General features: G+C 47.0%; 1 protein-coding gene and 2 non-coding genes across 3 annotated transcripts in view; all 3 read left to right on the top strand.

Moving 5' to 3' along the window:
• Positions 1 to 925: 925 nt before the first annotated feature.
• On the top strand, positions 926 to 1066 carry LOC118693227 (U4 spliceosomal RNA). The gene has a single exon (XR_004981237.1). It is a non-coding gene; the product is annotated as a U4 spliceosomal RNA (small nuclear RNA).
• A 645-nt stretch (positions 1067 to 1711) lies between these two features.
• LOC118693226 (U4 spliceosomal RNA) lies at positions 1712 to 1852 on the top strand. The gene has a single exon (XR_004981236.1). It is a non-coding gene; the product is annotated as a U4 spliceosomal RNA (small nuclear RNA).
• A 4534-nt stretch (positions 1853 to 6386) lies between these two features.
• The window catches only part of LOC118693058 (paxillin), a 41648-nt gene continuing 27028 nt past the window's right edge, over positions 6387 to 21006 (top strand). The window contains exon 1 of the mRNA XM_036393370.2: positions 6387 to 6537. Within this exon, the coding sequence (XP_036249263.2) occupies positions 6387 to 6537 (151 nt within the window). The remainder of the gene's footprint in view (positions 6538 to 21006) is intronic.

The following is a 21006-nucleotide window of genomic DNA, read 5'->3' as shown; positions in this document are numbered from 1 at the left end:
GCTCGGTGCAGGTTTCAGGCTCAATAATCACCTGATAATTTGTTTCGTTTGCCTGGCAATAAGGAGTTCGTGTTTGGTTTTCTTCTTTTTCTTCTTTTTTGTTTTGTTTGGGTTTTGTGTTTGCTTTGTTTTTCTTCAAATGAGGCTTATATTTGTGAGGAACAAATAATATGAGGAAGGCCAGACTGCTGTATGGTAGCAGCCTGGTGCACTGGATGCCCAGCAGTCTTACAGACAATGTGCTCTTTCTAAAGATTTCGACTGCTTTTCAAATGCATTCACCAAAGAGCTCTTGCTAAACAGTTCCAAACATTGCAGAAAGTTTTAATACTTTTTTTTTTTGGTCTCTTACAGTAATTTAAAAAACCAGGTGAGCCTGAGCGTCTGTGTACCAGTGTGTAATTCTGTGATCACAAGGGAGAAGAGCATCCTGCAGTGCCACCCTGCCTGTCCCTCTGCCCCTGGGCTTAGCTATGGAGTGCAGCCTTCTTTTTGGCAGCTTCGTGAGTCTAAACGACTTTCAGTGATCTATACTTTAGGAGTTTAAACGTGTTTTAAACCGTTGGGTGATGACTTTGCTTTGGTGGCACCCGACAGACGCCCTTTCTCCCCGGTGCTCCTCGAGAGCGGCCCCGCTCCTCCCAGGATGGAAACCCGCGATTTTTGGGCAATGCCCCCGGCTCGAGCAGCGCCTTCCCGGCCGCTCATTACCATACTGCCCTCCCGGCAACCTCCGCGGGTCCCGGCGGTGCCACGGGCCCCCGGTGCATCCCTCCGTGGCCTCCCGGTCCATCCCCGGGCGCCGCAGTGTTGTGCGGGCTGCGGGCGGGGGGCTGCGGGCGGGGAGCACCGGGCCCCTCTGCAGACGCTCTGAGCGGGGCGGGGGCGCGGCGGCCCCGGTGCCGGGAGGGAGCGGCCCCATGGCAGCCTTGCGCAGTGGCAGTATCGTAGCCAATGAGGGTATTCCGAGGCGCGATTATTGCTAATTGAAAACTTTTCCCAATACCCCGCCATGACGACTTGAAATATAGTCGGCATTGGCAATTTTTGAGAGCCTCTACGGAGGCGGATCTAGCGTGGTTAAAAGATAGACGTACAGAAAAGTGTAAGGGCATGAATTCAAGCGTTTCGCTCTCAGAGGTGGGGATAACTCGGCATATTTAAGAGTCTTATTCTTAGAAGTGGGGATAACTCAGTATACGCGTCACTCCACGTCTAGTTTCATTGATAATTTCTCGTTCAGCACGTTAAAAAAAAAAAAAAAGACACCGAATTCTTTATGAAAAGCGCGCTCAGTTTCTTAAACAGTGCCCTGTGCGGAGCAGGAGCGGGCATGCTGGGCAGGGACTCGAGCTGGGATGCGCTCCCCGGCGCGGTGGCCGCTCGGGGCTGGCCGGGGCTCACGGTCCGGGCTGCCCGGGCTCGGTACACCGGGGATGCGCGGAGGGACCCTCTCGTTCTGCGCGGGGCTGCCCGCCGTGACGTCACGCTTACTTTGCATATTCCCTCCCAGCAGCCTTTGCGGGTGTACCGGGGGCCCAGAATGGAGCGCAGAACGGAACCCCCCCGGTCCCGGCGGAGCGCGGGGGGCTCGGGGCAGGCGGGGGGCGCAGCCGGGAGGGTGCAGGCAGGAGCGGGCGGGCGGCGGCACTCACCGCGAGCTGGGCGGCAGCCCCGGGGCCAGTGGCGGCGGCGGCGGGGTAGCCCCGTCAGCTTTGCGCAGTGGCAGTATCGTAGCCAATGAGGTTAATCCGAGGCGCGATTATTGCTAATTGAAAACTTTTCCCAATACCCCGCCATGACGACTTGAAATATAGTCGGCATTGGCAATTTTTGACAGTCTCTACGGAGACTGAAAATTCTGGTGAAAAATAGATGAAAATCAAGAGAGGATATCACTGTAAAGAGTGTGACTGAGTGGGTTCTGTCTCGCGACTGGAGAAGTCTAGTGGGGAAGACAATCCGGTTTATGTTCTGTCGGCGCTGTCCTGGTTTGCTGCCGCCAAAACAGCGGTTTAATAAAATGAGGGCGCTGTTAAATGAAAAGCTCGTTTCTTTTTCTCTCAAAATTACTGAAAAATGAATCGGTCAGCGAAAACGGAAGTGGAGGGGCTTAGGTGCGGGAGAAAGGTTTCTGGAATAGCTCTTGTAGAGCAGGATCCTTAGGAGAGTTCAGCCTCTCAACAGGAAGGGAGGAATCTAGGGAGAGGGAAAGTCTGAATCGTGCTTCCCCAGCTGCAGAAGTCCTCAAAAACCCATTAGGGAACACTTAGTGTAAAGTACTGTAAACTCCATTTTGTGTGCAATTCTTTATTGACATCACTTGCTTTAAGAAAAAAAAAAATAGAAAAAGGCTCTTTATTGTCAAAGAAACCTTTACTCTGGAAAAAGCAGCTACTGGTGCCAACGCCTATTATAAGTAAACCCATCCTTTCTAATTTGCAGCAATTGAGTTGCTAGGCAGGCCCTGCAGAGGGAGAGTAGTGACCACTGCCCAGCAGCTCGGCTGGGGCTCTGCTGCAGGTGGGAGCAGCTGCCCTCTGTCACTCTGTGTGAGTGAGATGAACCTTCTGCTGCTGACAGCCTGCCTCTGACATGCTCTGTATGGGCAGAGAATCAGATCCACGTGTGCCATCTGATGCTCCTGCCCTGCCCTTAGACCCTGAGCTGGGCAGCTACTTGAACTTTGGTAGAGTAGAAAACTTAGTAGTGAACATCAGTGTTTCCTCTTAATAATTACTATTATTTTTTAAAAATAACATTCAGTCATGCTGGGATATCATACACAACAGTGACCAAGAGTGACAGTGAAACCTCATAGATTGCCTTTGTCTCCCCATTTGTTCCTATTGCCAGCAACATCACTTGAAATCAAACCCTGAAGCATAGGGATACCATTACCCTTTGGCAGAATAAGTCACACTGGTAAATAGCAAAGGCATATGTAGTTTGCAGTGAGTCATACACTTCAGGTAATTTCGTCGATTCTTATAAACTGTGTTGGTAAGTATTGGATTTGTCACTTGGTTGTTTCTCATTTTTGCTGCCAGAATTGTCTGTGATAATGCCTTGGTGTGGTGCTTTCAATCTGCATTGCAATGTCCTACATCCAGAAACCAAGTTTGTTAATTTTGCTGTAAGAGATCCTTTCAACAAGTGTGAAGTTGGACCTCGAATGTGGGAGTTGCATGTTGTGATTTACTGCTATTGCCTGAAACCTAAAGCTCTGATTGAAATTTTTTCCCTTGCATTCACCTGAAGAAAGAGCAAAATGCCCTTGCATGATGTTCATGTGGCACAGCACAGAGGGCACACACTGCAATGAAGGTGCTGTCATTGCTCTGCAGTTTCAAGTCACTCTCTGGAAAGTGCACAGGTAAGTTCTAAACATGCCTCACAGGCCAGTGTAGTTTCATTTCTCTTCTCTGACAGCGATTGAAAATAATGATGCTTTTCTTTGGTGGTGTTATGAAATGAGCTTGGATCACTCCTCTGTTTGGCAGCCAGTCTGAAATGACAAGGCACAGGTGGATGTTAATCCATCAACTCTGAGGGTCTTGTGTGTGGTCAGTGGGTTAAGCTGCCCTTTGAGGGACTTGGTCTGTAACTGGTAAATAAATGACTCTTCAACAAGAGGGAAAGATGCCTTGAGCAAGTACTCTGGCCACAGATTGTGTGGACTCAGGAATACTCTGAACATGGATTGTGTGGAGACAGGAAGCCCTAAAGTTCAACATTTTGTTGATGTTGACTCACTGTATAACTTCATTTCCAGTTCCCAGCCCTGTTTACCATCTGCAAACGGGGGTGGTAACTCTTGTTACACCTTCTGTGAAAGACAAGGGTAAATCAAAATGTCTCAGCACAGGGCACAGCATAAGAGGAAGGCTGTGTATTTCTAGCAGCAAGCAGGTGTTTGTGAGTCAGGGAGAGTCTGAGGCAAAGAGCAGGTCAATGATGAGGAAACAGCAGTTCAAGGCATTGGGAAGGACAGGGCTTGAGCCCACACCACTGAGGAGTTGCCTCAGCAGCTGGGGTTTTAACCTGCCCCTACTCCTTCAGCTCTCGTGGGAGGGTTAGGGACTGGCAATTTTAGGTAAGAAATGTCAATGTGTGAAGAATTCAGTTATGAACAGCACCTGGCTGTGAGCAGGTTGGTTTAAAAGCAGTATGCCTAGAGGATAGTATCACTCATGGGACAGCCCTGCCTCCCACCCCACCTTTCAATGCAGTGCACAAGCCATAGGCAAAGCTTTAGAAACAATGACTTTATTTTTTAGTTTTTAACACTGAGCATCTTGGACATAACCCATTTCTTGTGGGTGCAACCCTAGCTGGTTTTATGACAGCTTATTTTCAGCCCTGAGACACAATAGAAACTGCTTTCTTGATTTACATTCACTTCCAGACTCCCAAAGGACATCGTAGGGAGCTGAAAATAAAAACTGCATACCAGGCTACAATATGAACAGAGCACAGCAGGCACTTTATTTATGCAGAGGTAAAAATACAACCCAAGTTGAGGCACATGCTTGTCACATGTTGGTGGAGGAAACATGCAGACCCCAGGAAAGGACATATTTCTAATGACTTTAGATCTGCTCTGTGACCAGTCAGTGCTAGTGGTTTATGCTGCTCCACCTGGGGACACGCATCCTGAAGTTGTCATTGTACAGCCAGTGATGGATTTTGAGAAAATTTAACAGTCCCTCCAAATAATGTTTTACATTTTGCTGAGGCAGACCAGCAAGGGGATGTCAGGTGAGATCTTTGGCATGGATGGTGAAGCATGCAGTGAAAGTCTTTACTTACATTTGTGTTGTACTTAGATCTCAGTAAGGATATTAGTTCTCCAATACAACTGTATTTGGAGTAAAAGCTGGAATGAATTTCTTGGAGGTTTTTGACTATTCATAAGCATTGGCTGGGATGAGGGAAGAGATATTTCCCTGCCCCCCTAGCGATAATTCCCATTAAAGCATGACTTAACACAGGAAATAATGATGTCTGACTTGTGCTAGCAGGGGAAACTGGGCATGTTTGTGCCTAGAGAGTGAAAAATACAGCACTGGAGATTGCTCACAGCTGACCTCATGGTCTCTGTTTAATGGAAATACAATTCCGTAATCTCAGCTCAACAACAGGACATGCTGTCAGTTCTGGGAACATTCTCTGGCTTGGTAGTAATTTTGTAAGGAAAAGAGCTACAAGAGTCATGTTTCCTGGATCCTTGGCAGTTCCCACACTGATATTTTTTGGTGTAGCTCTCATCAGATTAAGAAGTGAACGTTTGGGCAGAGCAACTGCCTTTACTGCCGTGTCAACTTGGCTGGAGCACAGTGGGAAACACTCATCAGATGAGGGTTGGGCTGTGCTGTGGCTCAGACAAAGCAAGGACTTTGCTGCCTTGGAGTGTTGTTCTACAGAGGTTTGAAAGGAAAAGCATGTGGGAAATGATGGTTCAAGATCATCACATGAGAAATCCAGGTGGGCTGTTATAGTCGTTGAACACAGCAAAGGAGAAGTAGCTGGTGACTTTCCTGTATGGTGGCCACAGCTTATGGAAAATTGGTCAGGAAAGGTTTCTGCTGCCCAGCTTCCCTGGGATGGGGTAAATCAGCTGAGGCTCTGAAATGTTTGTTTGAAGGTTTTCGGGGCACAGCCGCAGCACCCAATAATCCCGGTGTGCCCGCATCAGTGTACCGGGAGGACAATTCCTCTGGGAAAGGCTCCTGCAGGGCACAGTGCGGGGCTCGTGTCGCGTTCCCGCTCAGTCCCGGACGCGCGCGGGGCCGCAGGAGCGGGACGGCTCCCGTGCGGCAGGACAGGCTTGGCTCCGGGGACAGCGCCCCGCGGGTGGCGGCTCCGGGCGCTGCGGCCTCTCCCGGCAGTCCCGGGGCCGTTTCCCAGCCCGGGGCCCCGACCCCGCTGCTCTGCCCGGCCCGGGCTGGCGGTTCCCGCGGCGGCCGCCAGGGGGCGGCGCGGGGCGCGCGGCGGGGGCGCGCTGGCGGGCGGGCGGGCGCGCGCGGGGGCGGGCCGGGAAAGTTGCGGGCGCTGGGGCGGCGGCGGCGGCACCGGCGGGGCGGGAGCGGCTCCTTGCGCGGCGGCACCGGCACCGGGCACGGCGGCACCATGGACGACTTGGGTGAGTTCCGAGCTGCGCGGGTTCCCCGCAGCGGGGGCCGCCTCCCCGCCGCGCCCCGGGCGGCCGCGGCCCGCCCGGCCACGCTGCGCCCCTCGGCGCCGCGGGGCTCGGGCCGCGCCTGTCGCTCCGGGGACGTGTCGCTCCCCGCGCACCGCGCCGGCCAGCCCGGCTCCCCGCCCCGCCCGGGCCCCCGCGGCTGGGCTGTCCCGGGGCCGCCGCCCGCCCGCAGCTAGGGCAGGCGATGGCTGTCCCGGCCGGGAAGGGCGTCCTGCGCTCCTGTGCCCGCAGCAGCGCGGAGCGTACTCGGGTTTCAGCAAACATCGCCTCCCCTGCCCCGCCGCAGCCTCTCCAGCCCGTTCTTGGGCGAGATCTGAACTTTGCGCGGGTATGGAGTGGGGAGCCCTGGGGGGATAAGCGGAGCCCAGCCGGGCTCGGAGCTCATCCTTGTCCTCCTTCTGCCTCTCCCAGGTGGGCTGCATTGTTTGGTTTCCCGAAACCGTGTAATGGAGAAATGTCAGGCAACTGGTCTCAAGGGAAAGATCTAGAGAATTTGAGTTCCTTTGGTACCAAGCCGGAAAGGGTGTGGATCTGCCAAAATCCCTTGTGCTCTGGGAGGCATTAGGACGACTGAGTTCCGCTTATGAAACTGATTAAATCAGACACTGGGGAGGGGCTGTGATCCGTTACTTCCATCCTACCTTTAATAGAAACCAGACGTCCTGTCGACATATAGTCCAAGAAAATTGCAGGTTTATTTCTGGACCTGGAAGCTCACATTATGGTGCTGACATTAAGCTGATGGTCACACCTTCAGAAAACAGACTTTGAATTGGGCTAATGATAAAACTTACAGGGCAAGGAGTCCATCTGCTGTGTGGCTTTCTGGTGAAAGGTGTGCCCATGGAGGAGTCATCCTTGGGGAATGAAACCCTCTGCTTTAGTGAAGTAGCTGTTGGTGGAAACAGAAGTAATTTCTACTGCAGCTTCTTCTCATGGTTATTGTTCCTTTAAGTGGAGACAGCTCTGTTTACCTTTTCTCATATCCCTCATTCTGCTTATCTCTTGGAGATGTGGTGCGAGTTCCTAGCGTGTTCAGGAATGCATTGCTAGTCAGAACAGGATTCACCCAGGATTCTGTGTATTGACTTGAGTAGCACTTCAAGGTGAGCATACAGGTCTGTGTAGGGCCAGTTTAGTGTCTCAGCAGGATGCTCTTCAGTAAACCATGGGAGCCTCGCTGTGCCCACTGCAAGAGCTGCATTCCTGAACAGTGGTACTGTGACTTCCCACTTGTTGGAATAGGCTGCTGCAGTCCCTTAACATTTTTTCTTTGCTCTCTAGGAGAATTAGAGGTAAACTGCAAAGAAATTGTGAAAAAGATCTGAAATTGTGCCTGGCTTGTTTTTCTGAGCTCTGAAGTATATTGGGACAACCAGAAGTTAGAACTTTTAGTCTGAGCAACTTGATTTCATCAAGTCTTAATTACACTGCGTCTGTCTCAATTTTTGTACAGCCTTTCAGACTGGACAAGATCTAATTGACTGTAGGCAGCTGAACAAAACAAAGTGTGACCCCTTCTCTCTGTAAGCTTTTCTGTAGTGTACAGAATTCACCACGGAAAAGCACACCAGCTGTTTTCTCTCTGTGAATCATTGTTAGCCCAAAATGGCTCACTTACTGCTCTAAAGCCATTCACCTTGGGATGCACACATAATGGAACTGTGCCGTGCTGATACAACTCCCCTGAAATAAGTCAGACTTTCAAACTCAAGTGAGAGTTGTTTGTTTTTCTTTCCTCATTATCTATGGGTGGATTATCTGAGTTGTGGATTAACTGTGCCATGGATACAGACGTCTGCACTGGCTCTGTCCAGAGTCGAGCTGGTTAGGCAGGACTTGTTGGTTCAGGCACAGTGCCATGTAGACAAAGCTGCTCTGCTTCCAGGGGCAGTTTTGGCCCAAAAGGAGTTTGATATTGAGCTGGGACTTGCAGGTTCAGAGTTGATGTCAAGTCAAATCAGCTCAGATACTTCCATGCCTCGCTTCTCAATCTGTGTGGCGCAGAAATGAGCAGTGAGTGAAAGGCCTTGCTGGGCAGGAGTGAACCCCTCACAGAGACCATTGGTGTGTCTGTTCTTAACTCCCTGCCTTTATCAAAAATCTCCTCCCTCTCCCTAGAGTTGGAGCATTTGATCAGTGTGCACATGTCCACTGTAAAATGGAGGTCCAGAAGTATCTCAGTTTGGTTCTTGGACTGGAGAGTTTATGAAATGTATGAGAATGGATTTGTCTTGCTTTGAGGATTCGTTTGGAGTTGAAAAAAAAATCTTCATTCCCATTTCCCCCCTCCCCCAGTGTTGAAGAAGCTCACAGAGGAAACTTTCTGCAGGCTGGAGCTGTGCACCCAGTTGTTCTGGGGGAGCCTCCGTGGCCCAGGACACGCAGTGCTGGGGCTGGATGGAAACTGGAGCAGCCCGTGGTGGGAAGGGGGAGGAGAGCAGCTGGCTGGGCTTGTCTCCCTCCAGATTGAGTCCCTGCAGTCTCTCTGAGGAAGCGCGTTTGCGGATGTGCTTGGAGTTTGACAGGAAGTTTGCTGAATGAATTTGCCGTCCTGCAGTGCTGTAAATTGGCACAGAGAGCACAGCTTTGTCCTCAAGAGTGAGAATCCAGATTTGGGGCTCTTGGCCCTTTCAGGGGATTGCCAAAGCACAGCCTGTGCTTCCAGCACACAAGTGACCATCCACACATTCTCACTTCAGACAATATGAGACACTGAATGAGATGTTGAGTTACTGTGGGGCTGCCTTGTCTGTGTAGTATGAGGGAACAGATCTGCTTGTTGCAGAGGAAGAAACCTAATTTGTAGAACCTGTCATGTATTTATGGTGAGAGGAGTAGGAGAAGAGAAACTTTACATTTGCTTTAGTCAGAGTACTGTTTTGATTTTGACTCCAGAAGTTTTTTACAGCCTTTTTCTGAAAGGATTGTTTGCAAATACTACTGGGAAACCTTTTGGTAACTCCAGACAGAAATGGCTTTTAGAAGCTTTCATTTGACGAAATTCTCACTTCTCTACTGCTGTTTAAAAAACAAAATTGTTTTCAAAGGCTTCAGATATTTTTAAACTGGATTTTGCAACCAAAAACAAAACAGCATTCACCAGAGCTTGTAAAAGGTGTTCTACAAAGAAGTTATATCTGTTTAATGGGGACGTGTTTATGGCACTGTTTTGGCTGTCCACGTCAACTACATTGCGAGCTGTTTTGTTTAGGTGTGCTTTCTCACTTCTAGAAGGATTTTTCTTTTGCATAAAGTTTTTCTAGCAATTTGACTTCAAAATTCTGGGTGCATAGTTCAAGGGCACAAGAGATTTTGCTTTATTAGTTGTTTTCCTCTGTTTTAGGAACTCTAATCCACCCTCTCTTCAGTGCTTAATCCTCTCAAGATTGACTTTAAAGGGAGCAATCTTGCCATTGATTTTTCATGGGAGTGTGGAGGGAGGTGCATGTGTTTCCATCTGTCATCTGTCCTAACATTTGGAAGATTGCTGTGCTCTGCAGGGCGGTGCTGTCTGTCCCTCTCCAGAGGGGGATGCTTGCCTGTTTCTGACTCAGTTCCTTTCGTTTGGGAGTCAAATGCTGTGGGTTTTGGGGTCACTTGACTAAAGTTTGCTGTGAAATTGCTTAAGGTCAGCTACACCCAGGAAATGGTATTAGGGGAAGCACTGGTAAAGTAATTTGGTGCCTTGGCTTTCTACTGGCTCAGATTTCTGAGTCCTTCCTGCTGCTGGGCGAGAAGGCTGTAAACAGAACTAATGCTCTGCACAATGGGGTTCTGACTTGTTTCAGCTCCTTAGCTGTTGTGACCCCTCGTAAAACAGGGACTTCATTGTCCTGAGCAGCTCAGACAGGGAGTCCTCTGCCTCAAGCAGTGTGCGATGCAGAGAGAGGCTTCTTTTCTTGTTGCTCTATTTCCACGGAAAGGCTGGACTCTGTGCTGTCTTTAGCTCCTTTGTCCCTCTCTGGGAGAGGTCAACTTATCCTGAGTGTTCAGCTGCCCTCCTGGTTAAAACTGATCCTCCGACACCATCTCTGCCACTAGAGAAACAAATGGGAAACTTCTCATACATCTTCATCTCCCTCTCTCTCTCTCTCTCTCTCTCTCTCTCTCTCTCTCTCTCTCTCTCTCTCCTTTTTCTTCCTTTCCTAGGGATCACAATTCTTCAGTTTTTCTGGACCCATTTTCCTCACCTCATGCCCTTTGAAATCTATCTGTTATATGAAACAAGTTGTGAAACTGTAGAAATGACAGCTAAAATTTTAAAGTCTGGCAGCAGAACAAGGACTAATAATGCATTTCTATTTAGATCAGAGTTGGTTTTCTGATCTGCTGCTCAGACTGACAGATAAAAACCCTTATATTAAAATTAGAGGGGGTAAAAAGGCTGTCCCTGGCCACAAAACAAATCTAGTTTGAATCGAACTAATGTGTTAGTTGTGATACCCAGAATCTGATGCAGCTTTGGAGACAGCCAGAGCAGATTCTGAATGCAGTTGTGAGTGCTAGTGGAAAATCAGTGTGAGTGAATAGGATCTCTGGTCCCAGTTTCCTGCTCTGGTCTCAGGCTGTGCTTCCCTCTTTGTGCACTGATCCTGTGTGTCCCTTTTTGTCTGATGCGGAAGCTGTTAATGAAGATGCTCTTCTGTTCCAGCTGCCTGAAAGTGAGACATTGTCTGTGGAAGCTTTCTCACTCTGTGATTAGGGAATGAGTTCCTTGCTCACTTCAGACCTGTCCTAACTAACTGAGGTTTAGTAACAAACCCTGGGAGTACAGGTTATCGTGACTGTTAGGATATTGCATTGTAAAATGTTAAGTAGGGAACTGTCTCATCTGTGGCAGGATTACTACATCCACTAGTGCAGAGTAGAAGCAAGAAGTGGCAGCATTACTTTCCACTTTGGTTGAAGTTGAATGGGTTAGAGAATAAGTTGTGATCTCAAATTGGTTTCACCTGATTTAAGCTGGCTGCTGAGGTGTTCCCTGTGGCCATCTCCTTTGTTTGTGTCCACATTAACTGTTGGACAGTTAACTGCATCAGCAAGCTGATTCTTCTCAAAGTCGTTTTTTTTCCATGCACATTGGACTGGGAAGTGAGGCTACCTCCTTCAGCTGTGGGTTATGTTTAATATAGCATAAGGTAACCATTTCTCCACAGCCTCAAAAATGTACCCTAACTTAAGGCATGTTGTTTCTCTGTCTGTGAAACAGGGGTAATTACCCCTTACCTGCAACGTGTGGTTATGTTGGTTGAGATCTTTGTGTTTCTGAAATAGCTTCCAGCTGAAAAGCTTCTTTCAAGCTTTTCTGGTCACCATTGCTGGAAAAGTTTACAGTGGCAAGTTTAAATTAGATTTACAAGTTTTTATTCCGTTCTCAGGCCCGTTGAACATTCCCTCTGTGCCTTTCTGATTGCTCATCCTTTCTTCACCCCCCATTATGACAGGCTGTGAGTAGGGAGAAAAGATTTTCTTTCCTTTCCAAGTTCCCCGCAGTGGCTCTGCCCTCGTCTTTCCCTTTACCACAGAGCGTCATGAAGTCATTCAAGGAATGTTGTGTGCTAAAGATATACCATAAAAATAGGAGGTGGGGGATGACTTCCTTGTATCAGTTTTAGCTGTTTTTCCCATTCATGCTCGTTCTCTTTGCAAATGGCCCCAGAGCAGCAGCAACCAGCTAGGTGTTAAAATCCGTGCTTTCTCTTCTGGGCATGGGTGTTTTTAAATCCCAATGAAACAAACAAGTTGAAATGGGAACTGGAGTGCTGCAGAACAAGTTTGGTGTTGGTGTTTCAGTTACAGGAACTGAGTCCCTGAGGTTATGTGTTTGTGCTGTTTAGGAGTCTGGTAACTTTTTCTGCTCACACAAATGCAGCTTTTTCTTTTAGCAGACAGTAACTATTCTGAATTTACATGGGAAATTTATCTAAGCAGTTTGAGACAACTGTAAACTGAGGAGCCAAGAGAACTTATGGCAGGCCACAGGGGGAGGCAGCCTGCATTGTTAGAGCTTGGCTCCTTTTTCCCTGTGCTGGACTGTCTCTACACTGTGGACAATTTCAGTTCAAGTTATTTAAATGATGCTGAGATAGTCTGAAGTTGTCCAGTGCAGCTTGTCATGCCACTTCTCACAGTGTTCTCACTGTGCATATCTGCAGAGATGGCTCTGCTGGGTGAGGTACTGAGTGCCTGGCTGGCAGCGTGCAGTGGAGTGTAGCTTGATTTCTTGTGGTTTTTTGCTGTTTATTGCATGTGTTTAAACCTCTAACATTTTGCAAATCATTTGAAGAACATAAAAGAAAAGTAAATGGCACTCCAGGGAATAAACCTTCTGAAAGACACTCTGCATGGGGAATTGTGCTTTAAATGGCTCAGCTATAAATCAGACTGTATGGGGGCTCCAGGAATAAACCAGTCCCGTGTTTTTGTCACAGAACTGAGCTGGCAGACAGAATTAATCCTGTGTCTGTCTTGATGCCTCACAGGATCTTGCTTTATTTCCATTGCTGAAGAGGAAGGTGAACAGAGAATTTCACTTTGTGCCATGGGGAAGTTTGTGGTTGTTCAGGGACTGTGGTTAGGATGAGTTTTAATAAGAGCAGGAGATGGTGAAAGAAGCCAGAGGTAGAAAAAGGTCATGGGCAAGAGGGCTGTAAATAATTTGCCGTGGATTAGGGGCTTAGTACTCCCTTGTTTTATCCTCTTTCATGGTCCTAAACCAGTTCAGGGCTTCTCTGTGAAAAGGTTTCTTTTGGGTTGAAGCCACTAATTTCAGCTGGGTCAGACATAAACGCCTAGGGCTAACTGCATGTCACTTGAGGCTACTGGTGCCCCATGAACTGGAATAAGATGATGGCTTGGCTGGTCTCTGTTGCTCATCTTGTTTTACCATTAGTTGCATCCATTGCTCCCTGTTTCTCAGCACCAGCCGCTGCCTTGGGACCAGGTTTGGGTTGGTTTGTTTTGGTTTTTTTGCTGCCTTTTGGGCAGAGGTGATCCCCAAGAGGAAGGTGCCTAGAGTAGTGTTTCTGGTTTGAAGCTCCTGTTCATTATGGTTTTATATGGGAGACTTTTTCTGGGCTGTGTAGGCCTGGTCAGGCAGTGTGACACACAGCTGGAACTATTCTGCCCGGCTGTGAGCAGCTCCAGCAGTTAGACAGGATCCCTGCAGGGAGCTGGAGCACTGGGGGAGGGAATGAAATGCCATTTCATCCACGTCATGAAATCCCTTATCAGTGGCCAACTCAGTGTTGTGAGTGGGTGAGCTGCACTGGCCTGAAGAAGCTGCCTTTTATTTCTCCTGTGAAAGATGAGGAGCTCAGCACTGTCAGTCAGGCTGAGAGCTGTGCAGTGGCTGTGTGGAGTTTGAGATGAATTTGTCAGTCAGGTTCTTATAACCCTAAGCTTGTGGTTTTCAGTCTGTCCTGCTTGTGCTTAATCTGAGATTTGCTGCTTGGCTGTTCTGAGCAGTTTGCTTGGGCAGTGTCTCACAGCTGCTCTGGCATGCTGCTCCTGTACTTCTTAACTGCTTAAATCCAGTGCCTCCAGCACCTTCTGTCTTAGGGTCACGCTTAAAAGCCTTGCTGTGAGTTTGAGAGAAAATCTGTTAGGTTATCATTTATCTTTCTAGTAGGGTTAGTTAGGGGCTTCATTTGTTGGATGCTACTTTCCCATCACATGTGAAGGAGAAATCTGCTTGAAACAGATCACCGTGGTGTGGCTGTGGTGGTGTGAAACTCTGAGAGCTTCTGGGCTGGCTGGATCTGCTGGAGCCCCCTGACTCTGTTGCTTGGCTCTGGAAAATGCTGTGTGTGGGGTGGGAGAGCCATTGGGGCTGTGAGGTGTTTGGAGCAGTGTCCTGTGCTTGGTCTTGTCCTTGCAGGGTTGGGAGGCCTGTTTGCTGGGGAGGAGGGGCTGAAGGAAGGGGCTGGGGGTGGTGCAGGGAGGAAGCTTTATGTAATTCTTGGCTGGCTTTTGAATAATTGTTTTAATGAAATGGAATGCAGTGTATTCAGTACTTGTTTGGCAGAAACAGCTTTTTTTTGTTTTTTTCTGTTTTGTATCTTGGAGGGGGGAAAGGAGTTGGAGTTGCTCTATTTTCCAGCTGCTTTAAACACTCTAGGCTTGGATTTGTCACAAAGATAGAAGTGGAATATTGTTCTTGCTGAGAGGGCAGTTGCTCTTCTGTGCTTGTGTGGGACGTTGCCTTGGTACATTGGGTGTGTAAGTGGCAGAGCCTGGTCCCTGGGTTTCTCTGAGGGCTGGGGATGCCACTGTGGTTTGAGATGGAGCAGGTTAGTTTTAAAGTACCCAACAGTAACGGGATGAATGTGATTTAACTACACATCCATATAAAATGTGAGTGCATCCAAGTACTGGATAAGAAAATTCATCTCTTTTCCTCTGTGCCCTAGTTCAGGGCATAGCAGGGAAGAACATGATGAGCTGAGACAAAGAAGTCAACCTTATTTTCAGCGAAGCAAATATGTAGGCACTGGGAGTCTTGACTTCTCTAGACTTGTGTAGAACAGTCTCTCCAGTTATCTCAGAGGATTGGTGACTTTTATCATAGGATTGGTGGAGGGACAATCAGAGATCATGCTGAAAATCCTTTTTTAGAAAGCAATTTGAAGAAGGATTTATTTCATGTACCTCTGAAAGGGAAGTTTATTCTCATGCTGCTTCTATTTCAGTATTGCTGCCATTTCCATTTTTGGTCAGTGTTGGAGATCGGGCTCTCTTACTCATCTCTACCTCTCAAAAATCTACTTTCTTTTTAATCTTAGGAATTTTTTTTCTCAGTTTTTCTTTTCTGCAGTCAAGAGTTCTCTTGTGAGTAACAACCTTTGGTTGATAGAATAAAATTTTTCTTTATCAAATAACAACAACAACTTGTGTTCAGGGCACTGAAATGAAGAAGCTGTCATGCTTTTAATTGCTTTATTAATACTGCTCTTGGTAAAATATCCTCACTATTTCTCTTGCTGCTGCTGAAACAAGCAAGAGACTTGTGACTGGTACTTGTGTCCTGATACCAGATGACAGGTACAATGATGGGTCATCTACCTTCTCATGTAAGAGGAGATAAGAGAACCTTAAACACTCTCCAGCTCTTCTCCATCCACTGCTCCAATATACTCCAGTTCTAAAAATGTTAGTTTTCTATCTAGATTTAACAATTTTCTTTCTTGCAGTGGGCCAGTGTCATGACATTGTGAAACTTTTGAGCCACATTCTTCTGCCAATGCTAAAAAAAACCCAAAACCACCCCTCAGTCAGAGCTCTGCAGCTACAGAGCCATCAGCAGTCTCCATCGAATTGCCACCCACATCTCCCAAAGTGGACTGGGGGACCAGTTCCCACGTTAATTTCTGAAACACTGTCCTCCTTTCATTCCCAGAAGCTGCTTTTAAAGTGGAAAGAAGCTGCTCTAACTAGATTTTTAACCATGTGCTTCTTGGCCCCTTGTACTTTGTTGTCTTTCAGAGCTGTTGCTTGCCCGCTATCTGCAATAACTTGGGTTATTTTTAAGTTACAGTGCAGTGCTCATCAGACTGAAAGCTTCATTTTAAAACTTTCTACCTATTATAGTTATAAGTAGTACCAACATCCACAGGACTGAAAAATGTGAAATATTTTGTTGTCATTTCCCCCTGCCCTGTTCTGTGAGTTTACACTGTGCTTTTGGCAGCGCTTTGTGTAAAGTCAGTTTTTGATGATGACTTACACTTTTTGGCTTACAAAGATTTCGGTGTTGCTTCCAAGTCTGCTCCCACCCTGCTGCAGAGAACCTTTGCAGAAATGAAAACTTTTTAAAAGAAACATCCACCATTTTGAGACTACTTCCTTAATAATTAGACTTTTAACAAGCCAGTTAAACCACATTTGACACAAGTTCCCATTAAAAAAAAAGGGAAACAACCCATCAAGCCAGCAAGTCTTTATTTATATCTCAATATACGAACTTTTTATCTGGGTGAGATTTGCTGGGACTCTGTCTCTCCTTATTGACACAGGCTTTTAAATCTTGAGATACCGTGCTTTTTTAAGGGTAGATTTGCATTTGTTGAATATTCTTTGCATTTATGCTTTTGGGAGCTATGCTTGTTAGTTACTGAATGGGAAGTTGCTGAAGCTAATGAAAAATATGTGTTTCCAGGTCTAAAATCTGTCAAGTCTGCATTCTGATATCCCATTTAAGAGCCTTCAGGATAGGAATGCCTCAATAAGACTGTACTAAATATGGGTATGATTACAGAGTCTCTTTAGTGTCCCTATTCTTTATTACTGGAGTCCTCCTTCTGCTGGTAGCCAGGGCACTCTGCATCTCATTGGCAGAATTGGTTCTTCTAATGCTTTTAATGAATTCAGAATTCTTTTAATGAATTCAGAATTTACACTAGTATTTCAGTCCTTTATTTCATCATCTTTATGTGAGTCTCAAATTTTGTAACTGGCACTTTGCCTAGATGGGTCTATACTCAGATCTGTTTATGCTGCTTGGATAGGATTTCCACAGCTTAAAAGATGCTGTTTTTTTCCCCTCAAGTTCCATGTCCATTATTGCATAACCATGCAAATCCTACTCTTCCCTTTATTGGTAATAGGGTCCACATGCTTTCCTGTTTCTGTTACTTTTGAAAAGGCACATAATTAACTTGGAATGTGCAAGCTCTGGCTGTATTTGTCTGTGACTGTGTCCAAGCCCATTTTTACATAAGCAGATGGAGAGGATCACAGGGATCCTTAGCAGTGCTGTTCCTGGCTGTGTGGTACCTGTGTGCTGCTGGGGTGTCTGAGGTGGTGGTCCTGCTGCTGCTCAAGGGGGAGAGGGCTTTACTTTTACTTATCCTTTCTCCTCTGTGTTGTCTGACATGCTGTTTGACATATCCCTTCCTGCTGACTGCTGTGCTCCTCTCTTCCCTGACCCCAGAGAAGACAGTCAGCTTTTTCCCACTGGGTGTATATCCTGTTGGACTGGTTCACAGAGGGGTCTTGTCAGAGCCAGAGCCTGCACAAGTAAGTGGCAGCAGCACATGTCTGGAAGAGGGAGTAAAACCTCTCCATTTTTGGCAGTGGTGAGCTGTTAATTCGCCTTTCTGCATCTTATGAAACTGTATCCTTCACTCCAGGGTGCTCACTGTCCAGTGGAACTCCTGTGCTCCTGTAAGCCCTGATGTAACATGTTTTCCTTCCCTAGATGAGTTACAATCGGCACTTAGCAAATTATGATCTCCAAGCTGACAAGTGCTTTACAGCTGTTGTGAGGGGTCCCCTTGAGAGGTCAAACCCACGCCCTTCTCGTTTCCACCTGAGGGCTCTGGAGCACAAGCACACCAGGATTGCTGCTGCCCTGAGATTTGGAGACCACTGCTGTGTGTTCACAATGTTGTGATTTGCCACCGTTGATTTCACACTAAGCTGCTGCTTGGAAGAGGGATCCAGTCCTGGATCAGCATGTGTTGTAACCTCAGTGCTTTTTATGACAGCTTTCAGTTGTACAAATTTCAACCAAATATCAACACAGGGCTTAAAAAATGCCCTTGTCTACCCTCTTTTCAGTGGGCATGTAAAGGGTTGCTTGTTGTAGTTAGGTGCTGCACGCCTCTGCGTTCAAGCCTTGAGCTCTTGTTACCAGAGCTGTGGTTTAAAATCCAGTGTCTTGTTTCCTGCTGGTTCTATTCCCATCCTTGGACTCTTTTGTCCAGTGGAGATCTCCTTTGTGCCAGATTTGTCAGATGTTTGTAGAATGGCAGTGCTGTGTTTTGACCTGGTGCTTGTGGAGAAGCTGCAGGCTGGTGTAGCAGGAAGGGTCTGGTTCCTCAGATAGCTGGCTTGGCTGAGCCCCTCTTCCTGTAGGAATACAAGGGAGTTGGTATTTTGTCCAGAGGCCTTGGCGCTGGAAATTTTCCCTGGGGGGTCAGTTCAGTGGCTGCTTGTTTGGTGTTTGTAACTTTTTGTTTTGGCAGAGGAGAGCAGATCCTGTTGGACTTCGAGAAACTTTGAGGGAAGCCAGCAGCATATGAAAATTCTTATAACGTGCACAAGAAGGGTTAACTTAATATTTTGAATGTGTAAGGATAAATAAAGGACTAAAAAAGACAGTGTATTGGTTACTAGTGGTTTTGGGTTTGTTAAGTTTTTTTTTCCCATCTAGAACATTGGCTGCAATCCAGCCCAGGTCAGTAGTGAGGTGTTAACTGCTTAGTTGTTTGTGTAAAATGTTTACACTCCCTCCAGTCTGTTCCTCCCACCAAACTGTCCAGGATGCCGTTTCATTCCTGTTTGTCCAGAGCAATGTCCCTGGCTTTAGTCTGAGCCAACTCACCTCCCTCCCAGAGACTCTTGGGTCAGGATTGGCCATTTGCTGCTGCCTTTGTCTGGGACTTCCTGGAAATGCCTGAGGATGTGTTTGCTGTCAGGCAGAGATCAGAAATAGATCTTGCATAAGAAGAGCCACTCCAGGAGAAGACTGTCAGAGGCTGTACTTACCCTCCTTGGAGTCCAAAGCTGTTTCCAATTTCACAGCTGACACACAGGAAGAGAAATGGAGACTCTCTAATTTGTGCAGATAGTTGTTCCTTGTGGTCTTTTACAAGGCTAGGTATAACTGCCTGTTGAACACCAGTCAGTTTGCTTCCAAAAGGAGAGGATTCTGACAAAAGACTTAGTGGCAGGTGGAGCCACCACATAGCAGACTGCAGATTCAGGCTGAGAAATTCCAACTTAAATATTTTTAGTACAGGCTTGAGAGTCAGATTTGCTTTTCTATTCTGATATAATATGGACTTGCCATGTTATGTTGGGCTGTTCAGGGCTGCATCTCAGTTTTCCATTTCTGAAAGGTACATTTCTTTTGTGCTATCAAGGAAGTGTGAATGTTAGGGTGAGGATTCTGATTTGTGAGCCTTGTTGGGATTCAGGTACAGTGGCTGCAGACTTTACTGCCTGCAATTGCTGCAGGCCATAGCCAGTTCTATCAATACAAAATGGAATATGTGGAGATTTAGGTTTAGGGTGTGGAACTGTGACAGCTGTGACTGAAAAGCTTCCATGTGATAAAGGCTGTAACTTGTGGGTGGGAACATCATCTGAGGACAGTGGTACTGAAATCAAACAGTCTGAATCCCTGGAGGCCAGGAGCTGGAGTACTGGGGAAGGCTGGTGACATTTTACAAATCACCTTGTGATCCTTCTCTTGTGCAATCTCCAACTTCTCTGTCCAGTGAAGCAGAGCCCAGCTTTGCTCTTCAGCATTGTGCAAACGTTGAGGTCAGATCAGCTTTTGCACACACTGTGTCACAGGATGTGCCACAGCTGTGATGTACAAACCCTTGACAAACTTTTCCTCATTCTCCTGAAGATTGTTCATGGAGCAGTGGAAGAATTTTTTGTGCTTATCCAGCTTTGGAAATGGTTTCCTGTTATTCAGGACTCTGCCAGGCCAGTGAATCTAGGCAGAAAGGAGCCACACAAAGGATTATTTTCTATTTTGGCTTCACACAACCATGAATCTGGAGGCATTCAAGGCTTGTGTAGCTGGATCTGGTGTTCTCGGGAGCCTTTGGTAGCTGTGAAACTAAAAATATTTATTTGTTTGGTAAGGAACATGGAACATGAATTCAATTTTCGGCAGCCAGTCTTAGCATAAGGTATTTTTTATTGGCATGAGCTGTTTGCTGCTCATCACTATAACAGAGGGAAGTAAATATGTCTCTTTCCACTTCAGGTGTGGAGAAAACCATGCTATAAAAAAGAAGATGCTGTATGTGGCAGGAAATAACCCTTCCCTCCCTTCCCACCCCCTGATCTAGCACTTCTGGAAATGAGAAATAAATGGGAGGACACACCCTTGGGAGGGAGCAGCCTCTGAAAGTAGCTGTCCTCTATGCTGTCCTTCGATCTTCAGTGCCAGTAAGAGTTTGTTCTTCCTGGTGTTTCTGTTGGCAGCTTTTGAATGTGATAGGCAAGGCAGTGGAGTGGACAGCTGAGGTTAATTTGAAGAACTTCAAAGGGCTACACTTGCTTTTAGCAGCTTTTTGTCCAAAAACCAAGAAAACATATTCAAAACATATTTTGTTTCTCTGGAGCATTTTCCCTTCTGATAGGAGAAGGGACTTGAATACAAATCACTTTCAGTGTGAGGATGCTCAGCACACTTGTGACATATTGAGGAATATTTATCTCTGACCACAAAAGCAGTTACGTATCTTGTGGGATTTCCATTATCTCAGCCATCTAATGAACTGTTCTGAGACAGTGGAAAGGGGATGGAGGTTTTGATCAGGAAGTTGGAGAAAGGCAGAATAACCATGTGTTTCTCTTTTGTAGGTGGTGGTTCATTTCTCTCACTCAGTTTAAGCTGGAGTCTAGTTTAGTGTTGAGAGAGTTAAGTGGAAAAATTCTGATCCTATGGGAAAATCATTTGTGGTTCCTTCACACAGCCTGGACTGTAGGCAGGGAGTGCTGTGAATTTGTTTCATCCAGGAAACTGTGCTGACTCAATCTTTAAGCACTTGTGGTGTCTCTCAGCCAGCATGCTGAGTTGGTGATCCCATGCCCTGTGGAACTAGTTAAGATCAGGTTACCTCCCTGCCAGCTTGGTGATGTGAACAGAGCCAGCAGCCAAAGGATTTCCCAGCCTGTTGCATCCCAGATGTCAAGAGGTGGATCTGAGGTGCTCCTCAAGGAATGGGGCTGTGACTCCCAGGGACTGCTGGTGTCAAGCTGCAAACTGGTCAGCTGGTTCTCCTCCAGTGTCCTTGTGCCCTTGAGAGCCCTGCAGCTGCTGGGCTACACAGGAG

This window comes from Molothrus ater, chromosome 18 (genome assembly GCF_012460135.2).
Source record: "Molothrus ater isolate BHLD 08-10-18 breed brown headed cowbird chromosome 18, BPBGC_Mater_1.1, whole genome shotgun sequence".
NCBI classification, from domain to species: Eukaryota; Metazoa; Chordata; class Aves; order Passeriformes; family Icteridae; genus Molothrus; species Molothrus ater.
The sequence above is the reverse complement of the archived record's forward strand: the minus strand, read 5'-3'. Positions and strand labels throughout refer to the sequence as shown.